The sequence below is a fragment of the Mauremys mutica genome, chromosome 2 (genome assembly GCF_020497125.1).
Source record: "Mauremys mutica isolate MM-2020 ecotype Southern chromosome 2, ASM2049712v1, whole genome shotgun sequence".
Lineage (NCBI taxonomy): Eukaryota > Metazoa > Chordata > Testudines > Geoemydidae > Mauremys > Mauremys mutica.
The window spans coordinates 23,758,806-23,781,326 of NC_059073.1; the positions used below are offsets into that span (position 1 = coordinate 23,758,806).

The window sequence follows — 22,521 nt, forward strand, 5'->3', positions numbered from 1 at the left end:
TGACATTCATTTAAAATCAAGAAACCATGTTAAACTGATGAGTCACATTTTTGGAGGGTAGGGTGAGGCATAATTTAAGGCCCAGTCTTGCTGTCCTTTATTTAGGTCCCAATCCTGCAATAAGCACTGCGTGGGCAAACTTCTGCATCCAGGCAAAACTCATTCCAGGGCTGTGTACTTAAACAGGAGAAAGACTGGGCCCTTATTAGGTATGCTATGGTAGAGTGGGTTTAAAGGGGAAGCTGTTAACTTAAATTTAGCTCAACATACTTTTTTAAAACAAGCTTTTATGAAACCTGAAATCAATACAAAAGTTTCCACAGATGTTTTTAAAAATGAAAACAGTTGTCTTAAACATTGCTGCACTAAATATCTCCTAGGGAAAGTGACCATAAATAAAAGTGAAACTGACTGTTGATTTCCCTTGGCCAAGCTGAGAGGCAAAAATTAAACAAATTGTTTGTCTCAAGCCTGCAAACAATTAATTTTGATTTCTTATTCATACTTTACATATGATTGTAGTGACTGAAACTATATGAAAAAGGAAGTGAGTAGACAGTTGTGATTTAAGAGGCTTTGTTTGAACTCCTATAGCTTGTTCTCCAGTGACTGTTGTAGCCTACAGGATTGAGCTCAGACTGGGTTTCTGGACACCTAGGCTATGGCTATACTTGCACTTCAAAGCGCTACCGCGGCAGCGCTTTGAAGCGCTAAGTGTAGTCAAAGCGCCAGCGCTGGGAGAGAGCTCTCCCAGCGCTGTCCGTACTCCACCTCCCTGTGGGGAATAACGTACAGGCTCCCAGCGCTGGGGCTTTGACCACACTGGCGCTTTGCAGCGCTGCAATTTGCAGCGCTGGAGAGGGTGTGTTTTCACACCCTGCTGCAGCGCTGCAAATTTGCAAGTGTAGCCATGGCCTTAGGTTCTCTTCCCACCTCTGTCACTAACTTGTCCTGTCATTTTGGGCAAGGATTATAATCTTTCTGTGGTTCAGTTAACTTATCTTTAAAATAGAGATAATTATGTTTACACCTTTTGTAAAAGAGGACTACATATTAGATATATCTCTGTCAACTATATTGGAGAGAGATTGTTACTGGTTTACATTAGTATTAAAATACACTGTGCAATACAGTACAGTGAAATATACTGACACCACCATGGAGATATATTTATACCCCATATGTAAAATGCAGCAACATATTTGTTTGATTTCTTATAATGTTCTCCCTGGTACAGGGATTTGGCAAATATAAACACTTCATCTGGTTAAGGTGATTTTGTGTTTTGGGGTCTTTTTAGCTGGATAAAATTAAGATTCCTGTCTTGGAGAGAGATCGCTATGACCTAGAAATGTGAACACAATAGAAAAGGTGTCTGTGTAGCAATGAATAATCTGTACTGGGACCATTACTGATCAACATACTCATAAATGATCTGGAAAAATGGGTAAACAGTGAGGTGGCAAAATTTGCAGATGATACAAAACTATTCAAGATAGTTAAGTTCCAGGAAGACTGCGAAGAGTTACAAAGGGATCTCACAAAACTGGGAGACTGGGCAACAAAATGGCAGATGAAATTCAATGTTGATAAATGCAAAGTAATGCACATTGGAAAACAATCTCAACTATACATACAAAATGATGGAGTCTGAATTAGCTGTTAACACTCAAGAAAGAGATCTTAGAGCCATTGTGGATAGTTCTCTGAAAACATCCACTCAGTGTGCAGCGGCAATCAAAAAAGCAAAGCGAATGTTGGGAATCATTAAGAAAGGGATAGATAATAAGACAGAAAATATCATATTGCCTCTATATAAATCCATGGTACATGCACACCTTGAATACTGTGTGCAGATCTGGTCACCCCATCCCAAAAAAGATATATTGGAATTGGAAAAGGTACAGAGATGGGCAACTAAAATGATTAGGGGTATGAAACAGGAGGAGAGATTAAAATGACTGGGAATTTTCAGCTTAGAAAAGAGATGACTGGGAGGGATATGATAGAGGTCTATAAAATCTTGACTGATGTGAAAAAAGTGAATAAAGAAATGTTATTTAATCTTTCACATAACACAAGAACTAGCAGTCACCCAATGAAATTAATAGGCAGCAGGTTTTAAAAAAACAAAAGGAAGTACTTCTTCACACAACATAAAGTCAACCCCGTGGAACTCTTTGCCAGGGATGCTGTGAAGACCAAAACTATAACAGGATTAAAAAAAGAACTAGATAAATTCCTGGAGAATAGGTCCATCAGTGGCTATTAGCCAGGATGGGGAGGGATGCAACACCATTCTCTGAGTGTCCCTAGCCTGTTTGCCAGAAGCTGGGAATGGGCAACAGGGGATGGATCACTTGATGATTACCTGTTCCGTTCATTCCCTCTGAAGCACCTGGCTTTGATGACTGTCGGAAGACAGGACATTGGGCTACATGGACCATTGGTCTGACCCAGTATGACCATTCTTATGTAAAAATTAATTCTAATAATAAAAATGTTTAGTACAGAAACTCACCAACATAATGACCTGTCAAGATAGCAATGATGTTTGATAACAACCTTGGCAAATAATGCATTTTGTTTTTTACAGTGCAAATATTTGTAATAAAAGATAATAATGTAAAGTGAGCACTGTACACATTGTATTCTGTGTTATAATTGAAATCAATATATTTGAAAATGTAGAATATATCCAAAACTATTTAAATAAATGGTATTCTATTATTGTTTAACAGTGCGATTAATTGTGATTAATTTTTTTAATTCTTGACAGCCCTAATTATTTGTAATTAATATTAGGGGGAGGGATAGCTCAGTGGTTTGAGCATTGGCCTGCTAAAAACCAGGGTTGTGAGTTCAATCCTTAAGGGGACCATTTAGGGAACCAGGGTAAAAATATGGGGATTGGTCCTGCTTTGAGCAGGGGGTTGGACTAGATGATCTCCTGAGGTCCCTTCCAACCCTAATATTCTATGATTGACCCTGAGCTGCGATTAGCTCCCATTCATATAAATGTTTATCCACAATACAGCTAAAAAAAGTGCTACAGCATTGTGTTATAGATCTAAGGTGGCTGTGCTATTCTTAACTCATTTTATAAAGTACTAGCTTGTGTCAGTATCTTGCTTCTGCTGCAGGGCTTGTCATCTGCTTTGATCATTTTGCCCTTTAGCAGCTGCCAGAAATCTTTTGGTAAAGGAGATTGTGCTACAATTTCTCATCTAACCTCAGAGTTGGCTTAGCTAAGCACTGTATATATGCAGAAGATACACTACAGTGTTTATGTACTTCAGAAATTGTGAGTAGATGGGGGATGAAAAATAGAGTTCTATTACTATAGTTTTTCCAGAGTTGCTTTAATATCTATAAATTGAGCCATTTGAAATATGCTGAATGTGCGGATTTTTGTTTTTACAGGTAATTTAAATGGAGCATGTAGTTTTCCAGTTAGACTTCTTTCTCCAAATGACTTGAAGATTGAAACTCAAAACCAGACTGCAATAATATCACTACTCTGTCACAGTCATCTTCATGATGGTTGATTTTCTAGCTGAAAACAATCACTGTGGCCAGGCAATTCTTCGGATTGTCTCTTGTGGAAATGCCATCATTGCGGAACTTTTGAGACTATCTGAGTTTATTCCTGGTGTTTTTAGGCTCAAAGACAAGGCTGATCAACAGAAGTATGGGGATATCATATTTGATTTCAGTTACTTTAAGGTAAATATTACTCTGCCATTGTTAAATGTCTTGTGAACCATCATTTTCTTACTGGAGCACTATTTCTCTAGGGCAGTGTTTCTCAAACTGGGGTCTGCAGACCCACACTCATCAACTCCTCCCCCGCCCTCCCAGCGCCTCCTGCATGCCAGGGATCAGCTGTTCAGCGGCATGCAGGAGGCTCCATGAGGGAGGGAGAGGAGCGGGGACGGGGCATGCTCATGGGAGGAGGCAGGGAAGAGGATGGGCAGAGGTGGAGCAGGGATGGGAAGAAGTGGGGTTGGGGTGGGCTTTGGGGGAAGGAGTGGTGTGGAGTGGGGGCCAGGCCTGGGGCTGAGCCACGGCTTGAGGATCTGCTAAAAATTTTAAATCAAAATGGGAGTCCTCAGGTTGGTGAAGTTTGAGAACCACTGCTCTAGGGTGTTTTAGCCTTTTGGTATGCATGTGTTAAATCTGCCATTCTTGAGTAATTAATTGTGTTAATTACTATCAAATGTAAGAGTTTAATCAAATTTATTTTATGCTGAATTTGGTATTGGCAATAAATTCACCCAAAGTGAGGTTACAATGTGGATATGCCTTCACATTAGCTCTTTATTGCGTGAGTGAACTAAATCCAAAAACTTCATATCACACCTTTTCGCCTGCCTTGTTTATTCCTGTGAGTCAGAAACAGAGTATAGTCTAGATCTTGTGTTTGGACAACAGGAATTTGATTTTTAATTCCATTGGATCCAGATCATTTGAAAGGATGTGAGGGGAGAAAAAGGGGATGATATAAAATGCGCACTTACATAAGAAATCCCCAAAAGCACTCTTTTTGAAAAGTTGTTGGGTTGTCCCAGCTGAAAAAGTAGAACTAGGCCTTTTTAATTATCTGAGGGATAATTTAGTACTTAAAATCTCACTTTCGACAGGACAAGCAAATTCTGAGCCTGTCAACAATGACTGTGTTCCTTCAGGTAGTATCAGGAGATTCCTGATGCATTTCTGGTTGCCTTAACCCTGTTCTCTATCTTCTGCTGCACTGAAAGTTACTTTTATATAACTTCCTTTTAATAGCAATTCTGTGATGGTTCTTTCTCCATTAGGTCTGTTCACATGTGCTGAACTAACAGGCATATGCAGGATCCATGGCCAAAGAGGAGCCTTTGTTTCCCTTCCTGGGTTTAACTTCTTAAAGTGCTTTCATTTCACTGTTTTTCTGGACAGTTTGGGAAGGGATCTTTGCAGTGACTCATTTGCCTTTCTGTTTCTGAGAATTGTACAGTTAGAGACCTCTGATCACATAATGGTATTTTATAGAAAGAGTGATGAGCTCTGAGCATTGGATGGGGAATCGTAAGTTCCAGTTATAATCCTATTTATGACCTTATTTTCCTCAGTGCCTAAGGGAGACTGAGGCGCAAATAGATTTAAAGTCACATCATCAATTTGGAAATCATACTTTTGTCTAAAATCCTCACTATACAACAGGGGTTGGCAGCCTTTCAGAAGTGATGTGCCAAGTTTTCATTTATTCACTCTAATTTAAGGTTCCGCGGGCCAGTAATACATTTTAGCATTTTTAGAAGGTCTCTTTCTATAAGTCTATAATATATAACTAAACTATTGTTGTATGTAAAGTAAATAAGGTTTAAAAAATGTTTAAGAAGCTTCATTTAAAATTAAATTAAAATGCAGAGCCCCCCAGACCGGTGGTCAGGACCCGGGCAGTGTGAGTGCCACTGAAAATCAGCTCATGAGCCACCTTCGGCACGCGTGCCATAGGTTGCCTACCCCTGGTATACAAGTAACATCTAAAATCATTATATCTGAAAGAGACTTGAGATAAAAAATGATTTGTTTCAGTTTGTTTACTTTGTGCAATTGGCAGCACTTTATATGCTGTCAGTTTCATTGCTTTACCTGTATTGTCAGTCAGTCCTTGTGTCCTGCATGTGTGGATCTTTCACACAGCACCAAGAGAAAAAGAAATTTTTAAAACTCACAAAAATTGCCATGAGGACCTAGGCCACTGTTAGACTTCAAATATCTTTTTAAGTTACTTATTTTATAAAGTTCAAGTTGACAGCGCCCTTTGCAGCTGTTTCCTCCCTTCTTCGCCGTCTGTAAACATGTACCTTTGAGGAATAACATGAGGCCCAGGTCTGCCAACACACCCATAGTTCTGCTGCCTTCAAAGAGACAATATGGATTAGAAAAGACTAATTATGTGAGCTGCTGTTTGAAGAATCTGGCACTTAAGGTCATAGAATCCAGTCTTAATATGGAAGGATCAAAAGTATGAAGAGTGGAATTGTGGCTCCACTGACGCCAATGGCAAAGGTCTTCCTGACTTCAATAGGACCGTGTTTCCACCCAAAGTGTTAGTTACTGTGTTTGCAGTTTCCATATAAGAATTCCTAATAAAATGTAAAATCCATCAACCTTTCATTATAGAATTGATTTATAAGTACAAATGTCCAAAATATCTTTTGGGGGAAGATCTAATTGTGAAACCAAAGTTAGTTGAACACACCTTGGCAATGGTCTTTTTTGGTAGTTAAGGTGGATGCAATTGCTCAATACATAATAATTCATGTACTGTTTTCTACAGCAAACAGTCATAATTCTGATCAGTGTTCTTTAATAATTTTTAAATCAATTTCCTCTTCTTAGGGGCCTGAGATCTGTGAAGGCAAGTTGGAAGCCAAACCTGAGTTACTGGATTTAGATGAAGAATTTCGTGAAAACAACATAGAAATTTTGACAAGATTTTATCTAGCATTTCAAAGTGTCCATAAATATATTGTAGATTTAAACAGGTATGTGTGTAAGATTTGTTAATGTAGTGACTCCAGTAACTGTATGATCTTAATTGGGGTTTTTTCTGCCAAAATATTTCTGTGTTACTTAACAGCATGACCTGCTGTAATGAACACTGCATTATGCTTCTGTCACTGTCTTCAACATGTTGATGGACCTTAGGCAAGTTACTTCACCTGTGCCTCCCTTTCCTTATGAATAAACTGGAAATGATGATTCTTGCCCATCTTCGTAAAATGTTTTTGACATCTGTGGATGAAGGGGGATCTATTATTATAAAATCAATTTTTTGGTGTCACAAAAGAGTATGAGAATTACGATAAAAATTTTTAGCTTGTACCTCTCTATCTCTGACCGCCAATGGCACTGCTTACCTAAATTATTTTTTTCAGAGTAACTACCTTACCCCAAGGGTACTGTTTTAAAAGGCTCATGAAATCATGTAAGCGAGAATTGCCAGAGACTCCACAAAGTCCGGCAGGGACTTTGCCCTAGCTATTGATTTTATGTGGAAGGTGGTGATGGACGGTACTAGAAAACCTTTTTTAGATAGATATATCCCGCTTAACAATTAAGATGAAACCATTCCACTTCCAACTTTGCCCTTGCAAAACAGAATGGAGATCTATTAGAGAAATTCACAATGTTATATTTGTGAGGTGACTTCTGGGCCTCCTGTCAAAGTGCCCTCTAGACTCCAGTGATAAAGCGCTGATTAATCTTCTGCATAATATTCCAGTCTTTCCTCCAAGTCTGACTAGTTCCTAGTTTTTCCTTTCCATGCTCTGCTCTTTAGGTTACCTCCATCCATACAGAGGTGAAGGGATGGCTTACAAAGAAGCTGTTCTCCTCACTTGAATACAGGCCTCAAATCTGCAAGATACTGAATACTCTTCAATCCATTGGCATTAACTGAACCAGAGTATGATCAGTATGTTGCAGGAGACACTCTGCATCTAGTGGGCTTAGGCTTCCAGTGTCTTCCTCAGATTATTAGGACCTTTCTTTTTTTTCAGTGCTTGAGAAACTTGTGCTTGTTGAACCTGTGCTAAGTGAACTTCTTTATACCTTGGGAGGTGTTGTCATAACCTTATAAGCAGGGCTTCTACACTCTTCTGTTGACCTTCAGGAGAAACTGCCCCACTTGCTTGTAAGGGCACATCAGTTGAGTAGCAGAGAGGGGACTCCTTGTGGTGAATGACCTACTCTTGGTTACTGTTTGTAGATATTTGGATGATCTCAATGAAGGAATTTACATTCAGCAAACATTAGAAACTGTGCTTCTTAATGAAGATGGCAAGCAACTTCTAGTAAGTATTTACCAGTTAGTAACCAGTAATGTAAACTACATCAACTATGTTAGCATCAGATATAGTTTGGCATCCACCCTTTCTAAATTTAACTTAAACATATTATCTTTTGTCTATATTTTAACTTCACAAAATGCATTCAAGATCTGTGACTCATTTTTTGTTAGGAATCCATTGTAGGAAATGGTAAGAGGATAAGGAAACATTTTCATTTTTACTTCATTGTGGTTCAAATCAGATCCAGGTCATTAGTGATCCAAAACTCACTGCCATCTGATGACCGTTTAATGGTCACTGTAATATAAGCTGGTCATCTCAGACCATTTTAGCAGATAGTTGCCCTCGTCCCATACACAGATCACTCCACTAGTAAGACAAGTGGGTATTTCTGCAAAGCTAATAAATAAATTGGCAGGGAGACTGATACTTTCTCATGCTTAGCCTTGTTCTCAAGTAGCCATTTCTAATGAACTTTGGCAAGGCCAGGTGTGGAAGTGATGCCTGAGCTACCTCTGTTTAATGGATGAGACAAAACATTGAAGCACTGTAATATGGCACTTTTCACAAGATGTAAAAACACTTAATTCGCTTTAAAATATTAATTAAATGGTAAAAGTATGTTAGTGTTAGATAGCATTAATTTGTTAATTCATATTATTTCTCAACAGTGTGAAGCTCTCTATTTGTACGGAGTCATGTTGCTGGTCATTGACCAGAAGATTGAAGGGGAGGTCAGAGAGAGAATCTTGGTTTCCTACTATAGATACAGGTATCCTTGTCCTAGGAAGTATTCGAATGTGGTTTGTATAGTAAAAATGTAGCATGCAGCATATTTAGCTAAGGTTTTTCTTTGTATAGGCATTAATTTAATATGGGATGTGGAGGTATTGGCTCCTGTCCTGCAATCAGATCCACCTGGGTGGATTCTGGTGCCCCTGCAGAGCCTCATGGACATTAAGGTTACTTCTTTCATGCACCAACGTCTGTCTGCACAGATCCAGCTGCTTGCTGGATCCAGTTGCATAAGCAGTACTATAGACTTGTTCTGATTCTGACCTTATGAGGACTTGGACACCTTGGCTAAAATATTTCTGCCTAGAGCTTCAGTACTGTAACCCTCAGCTATCAAACTATAACAAGTTTCCAAAGGCACAATAACATTTTTGTGAAATGTGCTGAGTTTCAGATACTACATTTATCCCTGAATGTACTTCCCACAGTTATAGCACACTTCTGAATAGTCCAGTCAATAAATAGAGCTGCTAACTGAACTCAGAAATCTTTGTTAAATCACACAAAATCCTCCAAGAATATCAGTCTAACCCCTTTCACCAGTAATATGTTTGCTAAAAGGAAAAAAAATATGCTTGTTTAGTCCTTAAATGAATCCTCACACCCAACTGGTATCTCTTCAAACGTTCAGACAGAAGAAAGTAGAGTGGAAATTCCTCATTTCCAAAATATGAGGGTGGGACAAGAAAGGGAATTCAGATGTAAAAGAACATGTCAGATTCATCTTCTGAATTGAATGCTTTCTGTTTCTATCCTCTGTGAACTATGAATAAGGTTCTTTGTTTCATTCATGCTTTATACCCTTAGTTACGACTCTAGTATAGGCATCTATAGCTGCCCTTCCTTGGTAAGGGGAAAATAATGTTTGGTTTTTTGTTTTTGTTTTTTAATGGGTCAGTTCATGTAGATACATTTTCCTTTTTCTTTTATAACCTAGTGCTGCTCGATCTGCTGATTCCAATATGGATGATATATGTAAGCTGCTTCGAAGCACTGGGTACTCAAGCCAACCAGGAGCTAAAAGGCCTCTAAACTATCCTGAAAGTTACTTCAGTAGGGTACCCATAAGTGAAACATTCATCAGCATGGTTATTGGCCGCTTGAGATCTGATGACATATATAACCAGGTGAGTTAACCAGTGGGTTTTGGTGCTCTTAAGGGGTTTCAGTTAATAAAAAGGCACTTTCTTGACCCTATTGGTATATTTGGAATTTGTTCAGTTTGTCAATGTAGAAGTGAAGGAATACAATTCTCCATACTCTAGTTCAGTGGTTGTCAAACTTTTTTTTTTTTTTTTTCGCAGACCACTTGAAAATTGCTGAGGGTCTTGACGGACCACTTAATGATCTTTCCAAATGTTCTTTGTACCGTTAGTTAACTATTGTAAAGTGCTTTGGATAAAAGCACTGTTTATAAAAAAACTTAATAATTAAAGTTATTTTGTTCTACAAATAAAAGCACACAACTCATTTTAATATCAGTAGTCTTACCTTTCTAATGCGATGGATGTGCCCTCTTTCCCTTACTGCACCATCTCCCGAGCTGGGGCTGGAAAGGAGGGGAGTTTCTTCCCCCACTACAGCAGCCACAGAGCTGAGGCTGGGAAGGAGAGCCATCTCTCCCCGGCAGCCGCAGCCCTGGAGCTGAGGAAAGTCACCTCTTTCTCTGGCCGCCGGAGCCCTGCACATCTCAAATTCCCCCCACCCCCTCATCTCACTCCACTGCCCCCTCCCACCTACCTCCTATTCCCCCCCCCAAGGCCACCACATCACCTTTAGATGTGCGTATTCTCCAGGATCCAGGCACCTAATTAGTGGAGCCATGCCTGCGCGGCTCCACTAATTAGGTGGGTGGCCCTTCATTCTCTCATGTGCAGCCGCCCAGGTGCGCACCTTAAAGGGAACTATCCACGGACCACCAGAATGGAGCTCACGGACCACTGGTCTAGTTATCTTGTGCTTGGATTATTGCAGTCTCTGCCTCTCTCTGATACTAACCTCACTCGCCCCACCAACTCCCAGTCCCTCCAAATGCCTCCCTCCTGGCCCACTCCTTCCAGTCCATCTTTAGCACTTTGCTTCAGGCATGCTCTCCCCTGCCTTTGAATCATTTACAACAAGGTAATATTTTTATAAAATCTGGACAGCATCTGTAAATTAGCTTGCATATTCTAGTGAGATGCAGGATGTAAAGGGCTCAGTATAATGGATGGATGGATTTGAGACTTACATGCCCAAGATACCCAAATGACAGGTGATAGCCTTATGGTATGAATGTACTGTGCTCTTAAGTGCACTATACTAATATTTGCATATGCTTTGTTTTTTCCATATTTTAGGTTTCTGCATATCCATTACCAGAGCATCGCAGCACTGCTCTGGCTACTCAAGCTGCCATGCTGTATGTGATTCTCTATTTTGACCCTTCTATTCTTCACACCCAACAAGCAAAAATGAGAGAGATAGTGGATAAATATTTTCCAGATAACTGGGTAAATACTGTTGTTGTTCTTACACTGCATGCTGGATTTAAACCTGCAGTGCAACTTTTATTTGAAGTACCTTTTTGAAGTGTGCCTTGCAGAAAATACTGTTTTAGAGAGTAGAATAGAATAGGAACTCTTTTAGGGAGATTAGATTATGCTTTGTTTGGAGCATGTTGATTGAGTAAAGGACACAGTAAAATATCCCTTGTGAATATTAGTCACTATGAACATACAGTTCATTTATGGTCAAGTGCAGATGGAATAGAAGCTTCCACCTGTTACCTTTGATGGAGATCTCTGTCCTTACAGCTGTACTTACAACTAAGAAGAGAGTCTTACTAAACAAAGAAAAGTGGAAACAAGTGATCTTACAAATGTCCAACCGCTTCCAATTCCTGCATGAGCAGGATAGAAAAAGACAAGGAGAAGTGGAAAAACTAATAATAGCAGGCACTGTAAGAAAGAATAGGAACTGTAGCTTCTAGACACAAGTATACTACTTCCATTGTCATTGTGGAAACTGCATACTAATATCTGAAGGGAGAATTTAGCATTATAGGTTTTCAAGGATGCTACCATCTTTCACTCCACAATGATGCATATATTTAAATGGCTGACTGTGTGATGGAATGATCAGTTATGATAGAGCCTTCCACTTCTAGGCTGGATTCAAATCAGCATTTAGTGGTTAGTGAATGAAAATCTTAATCTTTAAAGGACATTCAGTAATTTGTGAAATTAGTGATCCAGTGGTTTTAGACAAGTCCCCACTGCACACACAACACGATCACAATGAGCCCTAATGAACTCTTTGTTTGTATTCTTGGGACGGGACCGAGGATTGGTGGGGAAAATACATAGAGCTGTCCACTCACTCCTACAGATGATCCTACCAGGTCAGAGTGGAGGTGTTTTGTAGTGAAGTTTCACTGCTGCTGCCCTGTTCTGTCTACAACTTGGGATTTCCACCTCCAGTCAAGCACCTTACACGAGCCTAACAATGAAAAGTGCCCAGTGAACTTAATCACACTTCAGCGTCTCAGATTTTTAAAGGAGCCTAAATGAGTTAGGCACCCAACTCCCTTTGGCTCCTTTTAAAGTCCCATCCTCTGTCTGAAACCATTGTGCCTACTGCTGTTACAAGTAACAGCTCACATTAAACTTAGCGCATGAGGAAAAGAGAGGTGTTCTCAGTTCATCTGCTTTATGCATTTGACAGCCCTTTGTGTATGGGCCAGTCCTCTGTCGCTTATGTGGGGCTTTCACACAGCAACAAGGGGGTTGGGGGTGGAGAGAGGGAGGAAAAACAGGAAAAGGTGATTGCAAAGTCCTAGAAAATGGTAGAAACACTTTGTCTTTGAAATTAAATGAAACTGCTATAAATTCACTTTTTAAAAAACTGACTAGATTTCAAATGGCCACTGTCCTTTCAAATGAAAGGAAGAGTCTAAGAATCATGGATTTCCAATGAAGGTGAAGGGAAGAAGGATGTAATCTAGATCTTTCCTTTGTCTGTAGCTCATCTGTATGTGAGGTTGAGTACAGATTAATTATTTCTAACATTCTAACCCATGAACTACCTTGTTCTGTTCATGCTTCTAAGTGGAGAACATTTTTCTTCCATAATAAGAATGACCACAACTTAAATTTTGTTTCTGCTCCCATCCTTAGGTTATTAGTATTTATATGGGAATCACTGTAAATCTAACTGATGCATGGGAACCTTACAAGGCTGCAAAAACTGCCCTCAACTACACATTAGATCTTGCAAACATCAAAGAGCAGGTGAGTAAATAGAAGTTTTATATTCATGGTAAGATTCAAGTTGTGTGGGTATTTCACATGTATTCCATGTGTTTACTAGCACATGGATCTTCTTTCTCTAATGCATAAAGGTAATAATTGGAGATATACCAATCTCCTAGAACTGGAAGGGACCTTGAAAGGTCATTGAGTCCAGCCCCCTGCCTTCACTAGCAGGACCAATTTTTTCCCCAGATCCCTAAGTGGCCCCCTTAAGGATTGAACTCACAACCCTGGGTTTAGCAGGCCAATGCTCAAACCACTGAGCTATCTCTCGTGTGAGTCAACATTGAGAATGGTTTCAAGTCTCAAAGTATGAACCCTCTGTAGTAAATATTTAAGTGTCTCTTCCTCATAGTTCCAGTGCTCTGAGTTGAGCTCATAGCTGCCGACAGCCAACATCATGTTATGCTGTACTTGAGATGCTTAACTAAGGGATTTAGTCTCTTGTTTGGAGCTGAGCAACTATGCTGAGCAGAGAATCTGTCCCTTTGCTAGTCAGAAATTATCTTCATGAAATGTTTATAACCATTAGTCTGCAGAATGGTTACAAACTATAAAAGTATACCATAGCACAAAAAAGTTGTCTGCTTATTTGTGTTAAACTACTTTCATGTGACTCTGATTTCAATGGAACTATCCATACACTTAAAACTAATCACATGCGGGATTGAAATCAACAGCAGTGAGGATCCTAGTGGGATGTTCAAAAGCACCTGCGCACCTGTCTGCATGTTTAGATGTCTACATATAAACATCTGTCCCAAGATGGGTCCCCCAACTATCATGTGCAAGAAATAATCACCTTGATATTAAATGAAACTGCTAGAAATTCACTTTAAAAAACTGACTGAATTAATATTTGCAAACATATTTTTCCTTAATCTGTTAATACAGCCAACAACTGATTTATAGCAAATATTTCCAATTTTACAGTGTATTTTATTACTGCTTTGTTCTTTCTAGTGGATGGACAGTAAACTTTTCATTGTCAGCTGGGTGGTTCTACCATTTTTAGGTAAAAATTTTGAAAGCATATAAGTAACTTAGGAGCCAAAGATCCAGGTTTCTAAACCACTTAGGCATTTTTAAAAACGTTGTCATTCATGTATAGGTCCTCGACTCTAGATGCTAGATTACATTATCTCACGACTCAATTACAAAGTCTGCCTTGAACTGTGTTCCCTGGCCATCCCCAGAGAAACTATGTGGATAGTGAATTTACAGCATGTTACTTGACTCATACTCATTCTGTGCTCATGCAGTGCTGCACATAGCAGATAAATGATGTTTCCTTGTTCCATATTGATGAAAGAATTGTATGTTCAAAGGCAAGCCGGTATGCTGCTGTCACGGAGCGTGTGCACACTCAAGTGCAGCAGTTTCTCAAAGAGGGCTGTCTGAGGGAGGAGCTAGTGCTGGATAATATTCCCAAGCTGCTCAACTGCTTAAGAGACTGCAATGTTGCAATCCGTTGGCTGATGCTTCACACTGCTGACTCAGGTAAGGCTATGCACTGGGCTTTTAGTACAGAATTCTGTATGTTAGATGATGACTAGAGCTTTTTTTTTTTTTAATGTTGGCATCATGGAAGCCAGTGGAGTTTCAACCGTTGCTTTCAGTCACTTGCAGAAGTGGTCTTTTACTAACCCACTTCTTGACATTTCACCTCAGAATAGTATCCATGTCACATGTTTATTCTTACAACCAGACACAGATCTAAAAACTTGAATGTGAAATAATGATTCTATGGAACTAGTCCATGCAGGTTGAACCATATGAGCAGGGAGACTGGCTTATTTCTTCTGCTTTGCTATTTAACAAAGTACCATTTTCAGGGTGTTGCATCTAACTTTTTAATGTCATGGTATCACACATCCTTAGAAACCAAACGTTTTGTTACGTTTGTACAGTGTCTAGCACCAGAGGGCTTACAGCTCTAGGTATTTAAAAGAAAACAAACACCTAATAATAATAATAAGGTGCCTGCATCAAAACAACCATCACAGCTAAAAAATGTGCCTTTGCAATCTCAGCAGAGCAAACAAAACCTGAATGTACCTTGAGACTTAGCTATATTCTCAACTACAGATAGTCCCTCCAAGTCAGGGGTGAGGTACGTCGGTAGAGCACCGGGGGAAGCTTCCACTGCCACTATTCATATCGTTCTTGTTCGGTGGCAAGTTGAAGGATATCAGTCCCTTCCACGAACAGAAGTTGGTCCAATAAGATATTACCTCACCTACCCCGTCTCTCTCAATCTTTTCAGAAACTAATATTTGTAAATAAGCTCATTTCTAACAAGCATAATGCATTTTCCAGTGGTACAGAATTTTTGTCCTTCCATTTGCAGCTTGTGACCCAAATAACAAGCGTCTCCGTCAAATAAAGGATCAAATTCTAACGGATTCCAAATACAATGCCAAGATCCTTTTCCAGCTTCTCCTGGATACAGCACAGTTTGAGTTCATCTTGAAAGAGGTAACATGTCAATGACGGCTTTTTTTTTTTTTTTAATTATTTCCCCTCAACTGTGACATAGTGCTGAGGAATGGGCATTGAATGCTGATAGAACAATTACAACTGTATGATCCACTAATATCAGCAAATGAGTCTCCTTCTCGTTGACCTTGGTTTTCAATCAGAGAGGCAGATTCTGCACCTTGGAATTGCCTTGTACATGTCTTTCTCAGTGGTTGCCAAATTTCATTCTCAGCCAACACACATTTGCTAAGCATATTGGTTTATCTAACTGATAACTGGCAAATGAGAAGCTGACTAGGAGAAGCTGCATAATTCTTATTTTAGTATATATTCTTCTTTTAGGCTTTATTTTAACCAAAGGACAGTTGGGGCTGATTATGCAAAGATCACTCTAGTGGGAAGTCACTAACACCTATATAAAGTGGGTATAAAATACAACTATTTTGATTTGGTTGTATTTTACACTCCCAGCACTGATTCAGGAAAGCATTTAAGTGCATGCTTAACTTTAAGCACATGCTTTCCTGAACCACGGTTTCTCTTTACACAGGCATGAATCTTTACACAAGATGTAAAGCAGTGGAGAATCAGGCTCTCACAGTATCTCTGCAAATAAAAAATTAGTAGATCTTTGTTAGTGACCAAAAAATCAACAGTACATCTGACATAAGCACACTTTAACATACAGTATATCTAGCATTCTCCCACTAGATATGGGCCTTGATAGCTGTATTTTTTTTTTCCTCACAAGTGCTATTAAGTTTGTATGTAGTATACTAGCGAGATCTTATTTGGATTCAAAGCATACACTAATACCTTTAATGTATGTTCTTGTGTTCATGGTGAATCAGTTCCAGCCAGCTGAGTATTTTCAGCATTATTTAAAATTAGGACTGTCAATTAATCGCAGTTAACTCATGCAATTAACTCAAAAAAATTAATCGTGATTAAAAAGATTAATCGCTGTTTTAATCGTTCTATTGAACAATAGAATACTAATTGAAACTTATTAAATATTTTGGATGTTTTTCTACATTTTTATATATTGTATTCTGTGTTGTGATTGAAATCAAAGTGTATATTATTTTTTAATTATAAATATTTGCACTGCAAAAATGATAAAATAGTATTTTTCAACTCACCTCATGCAAGTACTGTCGTGCCATCTTTGTCGTGAAAGTGAACTTACAAACGTAGATTTTTGTTTGTTACATAACTGCACTCAAAAACAAAAACAAACAATGTAAAACATCAGCGCCTACAAATCCACTCAGTTCTACTTCTTGTTCAGCCAATCGCTCAGACAAACAAATCCATTTACATTTACGGAAGATAATGCTGCCAGCTTCTTATTTACAAAGTCACCAGAAAGTGAGAACAAGCATTTGCATGGCACTTTTGTAGCTGGCATGGCAAGGTAATTATGTGCCAGATATGCTAAACATTCGTATCCCCCTTCATGCTTTAGCCACCATTCCAGGGGACATGCTTCCATGCTGATGACACTTGTTAAAAAAATAATGCATTAATTATATTTGTGACTGAACGCCTTGGGGGAGAATTATATGTTCTCTGCTCTGTTTTATGTGCATTCTGTCATATATTTCATGTTACAGCAGTCTTGGATGATGACCCACATGTTATTCATTTTAAGAACACTTTCACTGCAGAGTTCACAAAATTCAAAGAACAATAGAATTGTTTACAATGTCATCTGAAAATGAGAACAGGCATTCTCGTGGCACTGCTGTAGCCGACGTTGAAAGATATTTATGTGCCATATGCGCTCAAGATTCATATGTCCCTTCATGCTTCAACCACCATTCCAGGTGAGATTTCTAAAGATAGCTACAGCACTCGATCCAAGGTTTAAGAATCTGAAGTGCCTTCCAAAATCTGAGAGGGGCGAGGTGTGGAGCATGCTTTCAGGAGTCTTAAAAGAGCAACACTCCTATGTGGAAACTACAGAACCCGAACCACCAAAAAAGAAAATCAACCTTCTGCTGGTGACATCTGACTCAGATAATGAAAATGAACTGCTTTGGATAGTTATCGAGCAGAACCCATCATCAGCATGGATGCGTGTTCCCTGGAATGGTGGTTGAACCATGAAGGAAAATATGAATCTTTAACACATCTTGCACATAAATATCTTGCGACGCCGGCTACAACAGTGCCATTAGAACGCTTGTTCTCACTTTCAGATGTCATTGTAAATAAGAAGTGGGCAGCATTATCTCCCGCAAATATAAACAAACTTGTTTATCGGAGCAATTGGCTGAACAAGAAGTAAGACTGAGTGGACTTGCAGGCTCTATAATTTTACATTGTTTTATTTATGAATGCAGGGGTTTTTTTGTACATAATTCTACATTTGTAAGGTTCAACTTTCATGATAAAGAGATTGCACTACAGTACTTGTATTAGGTGAATTGAAAAATACTATTTATTTTGGTTTTTTTACAGTGCAAATACCTGTAATCAAAAATAAATATAAAGTGAGCACTGTAAACTTTGTATTCCGTGTTGTAATTGAAATCAATATATTTGAAAATGTAGAAAACACCCAAAAATATTTAAATAAATGGTATTCTATTCTTGTTTAACAGCGTGTTAACCGCTTGCCAGCCCTATTTAAAATTGAATGATATTGCAGTTTGCATTAGTGCCAAATTTATAAACTGAAGGTTTCATTTTTCAATAGATGTTCAAGCAGATGCTGTCAGAAAAGCAGGCTAAATGGGAGAGCTATAAAAAGGAAGGGTCTGAAAGGATGACTGAACTTGCTGATGTCTTTTCAGGAGTTAAACCTCTTACAAGAGTGGAGAAAAATGGTAATTTAAATTAAACGAACAATTGGAATAAGCAAGTTTTGTTTTTGGGGGTGAGGGGAGAGATAATGTTGAAAATAAAATGTTTATGGGATATTAATCACAGGAAAAACTTTTCCCTTCTTTGTTGTGAACCCAACACCATATAACCAGAAACAGAAACAGCCCTGGCTACTTTCACTGTAAAAACATAGCATAAAGCAAAACCAAAACAAGCAGCATCACTGATGATAAATGTGTTTGGGGTTTTTTAATTTCAGGTTTTACAATCTACATTGGTAGTGGTGCTGCAGCTTAAAAATTATTTTAAAATATTGCATGAGACTTTTATGTTGACCATACCCCTTTAAAATCACATGTTGAGAGGTTGGGATTTTAAAAGCAAAATTTAGAATCTTATCTTATTTACTATATGTTTTAGGAAAGATTAATATTTTTAGTATTAAAGGCAAGTCATGCATTTTATTAATCAGATCTTCAATTGTGTTTGTGGGGATTGAGTCACTAATTTAAAATTTTTCCTGGTTAAACAGAAAACCTGCAGGCTTGGTTCAGAGAGATCTCCAAGCAAATAATGTCTCTAAACTATGACGACTCCACTGCAGCAGGCAGAAAAACTGTACAACTGATACAGGCATTGGAGGAGGTAAAGACAGGGACTCGGGAGCCATATTGTGTAGCATCTTTGGAAAACACATTTGATAAGCTTATGTTGGCCTTTCAACCAGATGGATCACAACGTGTTTTTCTAACTTAAACTCCTTATACAGATACAGGCCCCAATTCTGTAATCCACTCCATATTATCATAAGAGTTCACCTGTAAAGATCTGATTGCAGGATAAGGGCTATAAAGGAATCAATTTCCCCCCCATTAAGTTCAGTAGCCTTTAAGACAAAATAAAACTAATGTTAAACAGCACCTGGTAAGTGCTATACATCAGTTTAGGAAAGGATGTGAAAAGAAAACCCAAATTTGTTTGAAACTGCATGGGGAAATGTAGGAGGCAAAAGAGAAATATCCATATTAGAATTTGGCCAGGACACAAGAGCAAACACCAAATTGCTTCCTTAGTGACATTCCAAAATAAGAGAAGGTTTTGATGACTGTTGTGTTTGTTTTAGCAGGAAAAATATTGTAAACTTATTGAATCTTTTTTATCAAATCATCTGAGGAGGAAAGAAAAAAAGACAAATGGCGACTTTGTTTTAACACAGGTCCAAGAATTTCACCAGCTGGAATCTAATCTGCAAGTTTGTCAGTTTCTTGCTGATACCCGCAAGTTTCTCCATCAGATGATACGAACAATCAACATTAAGGAAGAGGTCTTGATCACCATGCAGATAGTTGGTGATCTTTCTTATGCTTGGCAGTTAATTGACAGGTATGTTACCAGGGTTTGTTTGTTTTAATTAAATAAAAGGAACACAAGATTGAATTTTCTCCCATTTGTCATTGTTGAAGTACAACCTCTTCCATCAGAGAAATTGCATGCATGTCCGTTCCTAACTTTGCACAAAACTTGCAAATGCTGTTAACTCTTGCAACTTGTTCTAAGTAGCAATGCCTAGGGCCATATTGTGAGGTTCTGAGCAGTCAGCTCCCATTGCCTTGAATAGGAATTATGGACCCTTGTTGGGCTTGTTTCTAAGAGAGGGTTACATGATACTACAATTTTACTATCTATTCTTAACCCAATTATAACACCCTTGAAGATTAAAATGGACCAAGGTTTAGCCTGTTAAGTGGTTTCCAGGTAACAAGGATCCAGATTTTTTCCAGGGTTGTTTTGTTTTGACCAAAAACAAATGGGCAAACCATTGCCACAAGAGTATAAACGGCGTGTTGCTGCACTGGGTGTTACTGAGTGTCTGACACTTTCTTATCTTGTTCCACCACTTACCTTATATTAACTGAACTGTTGTCCCAAAAGGCATCTCTGTTGGCCAAGTTCATTTGTGGTGTAACTTCCACTGACTTCATGTGCAATTTCTGCATTAGACTGTGATACATGAGAGAAATAGTTTGAGATGATGGACCTGATATTTTTACTTTTTTTTCAGCTTCACATCTATCATGCAAGAAAGCATAAGAGCCAGCCCATCAATGGTAACTAAACTCAGAGCTACTTTCCTAAAGGTAAGCGTGAATTAAATGAATGACTCCTACTTTATCATTGCAGGTATGCCAACAATATGATTCCATGTTTAACTCATCTATTAATTAGACCTTAGAATTTATCTGTATACATGACCACTTGTACGTGACCATACGTGTTTAGCTGTGACTAGTTCTGATTACTATTACTTCTCATAGATGAATAAAATGACTTAAATATTTTTTAAATACAGGTTGCATGTAATTTTATATATGGAACACACCCAGTCATATTAATAATTAATTATTCATATTAATAATAGCCAGTACTCTCATCAGTAGATTTGAAAATGAGGTCAATCTCATTATTCCCATTTTGCAGGTGGGGAAACTGAGCCTCAGAGAAATGAAGTGACTTGCCCTAGGACACCCAACAGGCCAGTGGCACAGCCAGGAATAGAACGCTGGTCTTCTGAGGTCAAGTCCAGCACTCTACCCTCTAAGCCACACTGCTTCCCTAATAATTAGTGCAGTTATCTAGTAGCATTAGCTGGAGACATTGGTGTTTTTATTGAACACAGATGTGGCTCTTTGTTCAGGAACTAGAGGAGGCTGAATGTATGATGGAAGCGATGTTGCTGATGCACTTAACCCGCCTTGAGGCAGATCTGATGTCGATTTAGAAGGATACATTTTCACCGCAATATTAAGAATGAGAAATGTTTTTGATTGAGGGAAATGAGTACGTGGGGCAGGAGGACAAGACCATAAGAAAACAAAATGCTTTTTTCTGCTGCCCGTGATCTGCAAAACACCAAAACTAGAACAAAATGAATGTAGGGTCATCAGCTTCAGAAGTGTTTTTTTTCTTAAAAGATATTTTAGCAGGAGAAAGTGATGGTGTTGTATCTGCTTTTTAGCAGGAGAATGACAGCTTGAATTCTGGGTTTTAGAGGCTCATGAGGAATTAGAGATTTTTAAATTGTATATTTGGTAACAGAATCTCAAAATGAGGCAGTTAAAGTATTATAAATTTTATTTCTAGCTTGCATCTGCTCTTGACTTGCCACTGCTTCGTATTAATCAAGCAAACAGCCCTGACCTTCTCAGTGTCTCGCAGTATTACTCTGGCGAGTTGGTTTCCTATGTAAGAAAGGTAGGCATGTACCGAGATGTTTTCGTTTAATTCCTGAATTGCTTTTGCTAACACTTAAGAATTATCCACTGAGTCTGTGTTGCTTTCTTCTGTGAAGGTTCTGCAGATCATTCCAGAAAGCATGTTTACCTCCCTTCTCAAAATTATAAAGCTTCAGACTCATGATATTATCGAAGTACCTACTCGTCTCGACAAAGACAAACTACGAGATTATGCTCAGCTGGGACCACGATATGAGGTGCAGTTGAACTGCAGAATACTGAAAAGTACAATTTATAGTGGCTAAACTTAGCCCGGTGTAAGTAGATGCAACTCTGTTGAAGTCACCTGTTCCTACTAGAGCTGGACTTGTCCACTGAGTAAGAATTTAAGTTGACTAATGTTGGATTGAGTGGATACCAGATTTCCTGGCAACTAACTAGTCATTTTTGTTCTACTGAAAACTCATAACAGAAAGGTTAAAAATATGGATCTCTGTAGAAGAGGGGAATAAATTAAACTGTGGAGGTTTAAAACACCTCAGACACCCAAGTTAATTTTTCAAGACCTGAGGAAGAGCTCTGTGGAGCCCAAAAGCTTATCACTTCCAAAAACAGCAGTTGGTCCAGTAAAAGATATTACCTCACTCACTTTGTCTCTCAGTTTTCAGTTAATAGGAATCACCAGCATGAAAAACCCCATCACAACAGTGCCCTTATTCAAGGTCACAACAGAGAGGTTAAGGACTGAATGGGCCAGCAAGACTAAGCTGGCCTCAGATGTGGAGTCAAGATTGAGGCATGTGGATGATGCGACATAGAGAAACTTATATTGCTGTTTAGATTGAAGCTGTTCTGTGGATAAAGGACTTAATTCTCCACTGCTCACAGTCTGGCAACTTTCACAAACACTAAAATCACTTTCTTTAAAATATAACTATAGATAAGCACTGTAATATACACTGGGTCCTTCCTGCAGTTTTTACCAAAACTCCCACTGACCTCAGCGGGAGTTCCATGTGCAACATGACAGCATGTGGCCTAAAGTAT

At 38.7% G+C, this 22,521-nt stretch overlaps 1 protein-coding gene across 1 annotated transcript in view; it reads left to right on the forward strand.

Moving 5' to 3' along the window:
* WASHC5 (WASH complex subunit 5) overlaps nucleotides 1–22,521 on the forward strand; it is a 36,693-nt gene that overhangs the window by 860 nt on the left and 13,312 nt on the right. Inside the window, exons 2-16 of the mRNA XM_045004783.1 lie at nucleotides 3,424–3,726; nucleotides 6,388–6,533; nucleotides 7,760–7,844; nucleotides 8,513–8,613; nucleotides 9,574–9,763; nucleotides 10,976–11,128; nucleotides 12,794–12,907; nucleotides 14,257–14,428; nucleotides 15,279–15,406; nucleotides 18,114–18,243; nucleotides 18,774–18,886; nucleotides 19,458–19,624; nucleotides 20,304–20,379; nucleotides 21,383–21,493; nucleotides 21,591–21,731. Coding sequence (XP_044860718.1) covers nucleotides 3,538–3,726; nucleotides 6,388–6,533; nucleotides 7,760–7,844; nucleotides 8,513–8,613; nucleotides 9,574–9,763; nucleotides 10,976–11,128; nucleotides 12,794–12,907; nucleotides 14,257–14,428; nucleotides 15,279–15,406; nucleotides 18,114–18,243; nucleotides 18,774–18,886; nucleotides 19,458–19,624; nucleotides 20,304–20,379; nucleotides 21,383–21,493; nucleotides 21,591–21,731 — 2,016 coding nt within the window. The 5' untranslated portion in view covers nucleotides 3,424–3,537. The remainder of the gene's footprint in view (nucleotides 1–3,423; nucleotides 3,727–6,387; nucleotides 6,534–7,759; nucleotides 7,845–8,512; nucleotides 8,614–9,573; nucleotides 9,764–10,975; nucleotides 11,129–12,793; nucleotides 12,908–14,256; nucleotides 14,429–15,278; nucleotides 15,407–18,113; nucleotides 18,244–18,773; nucleotides 18,887–19,457; nucleotides 19,625–20,303; nucleotides 20,380–21,382; nucleotides 21,494–21,590; nucleotides 21,732–22,521) is intronic.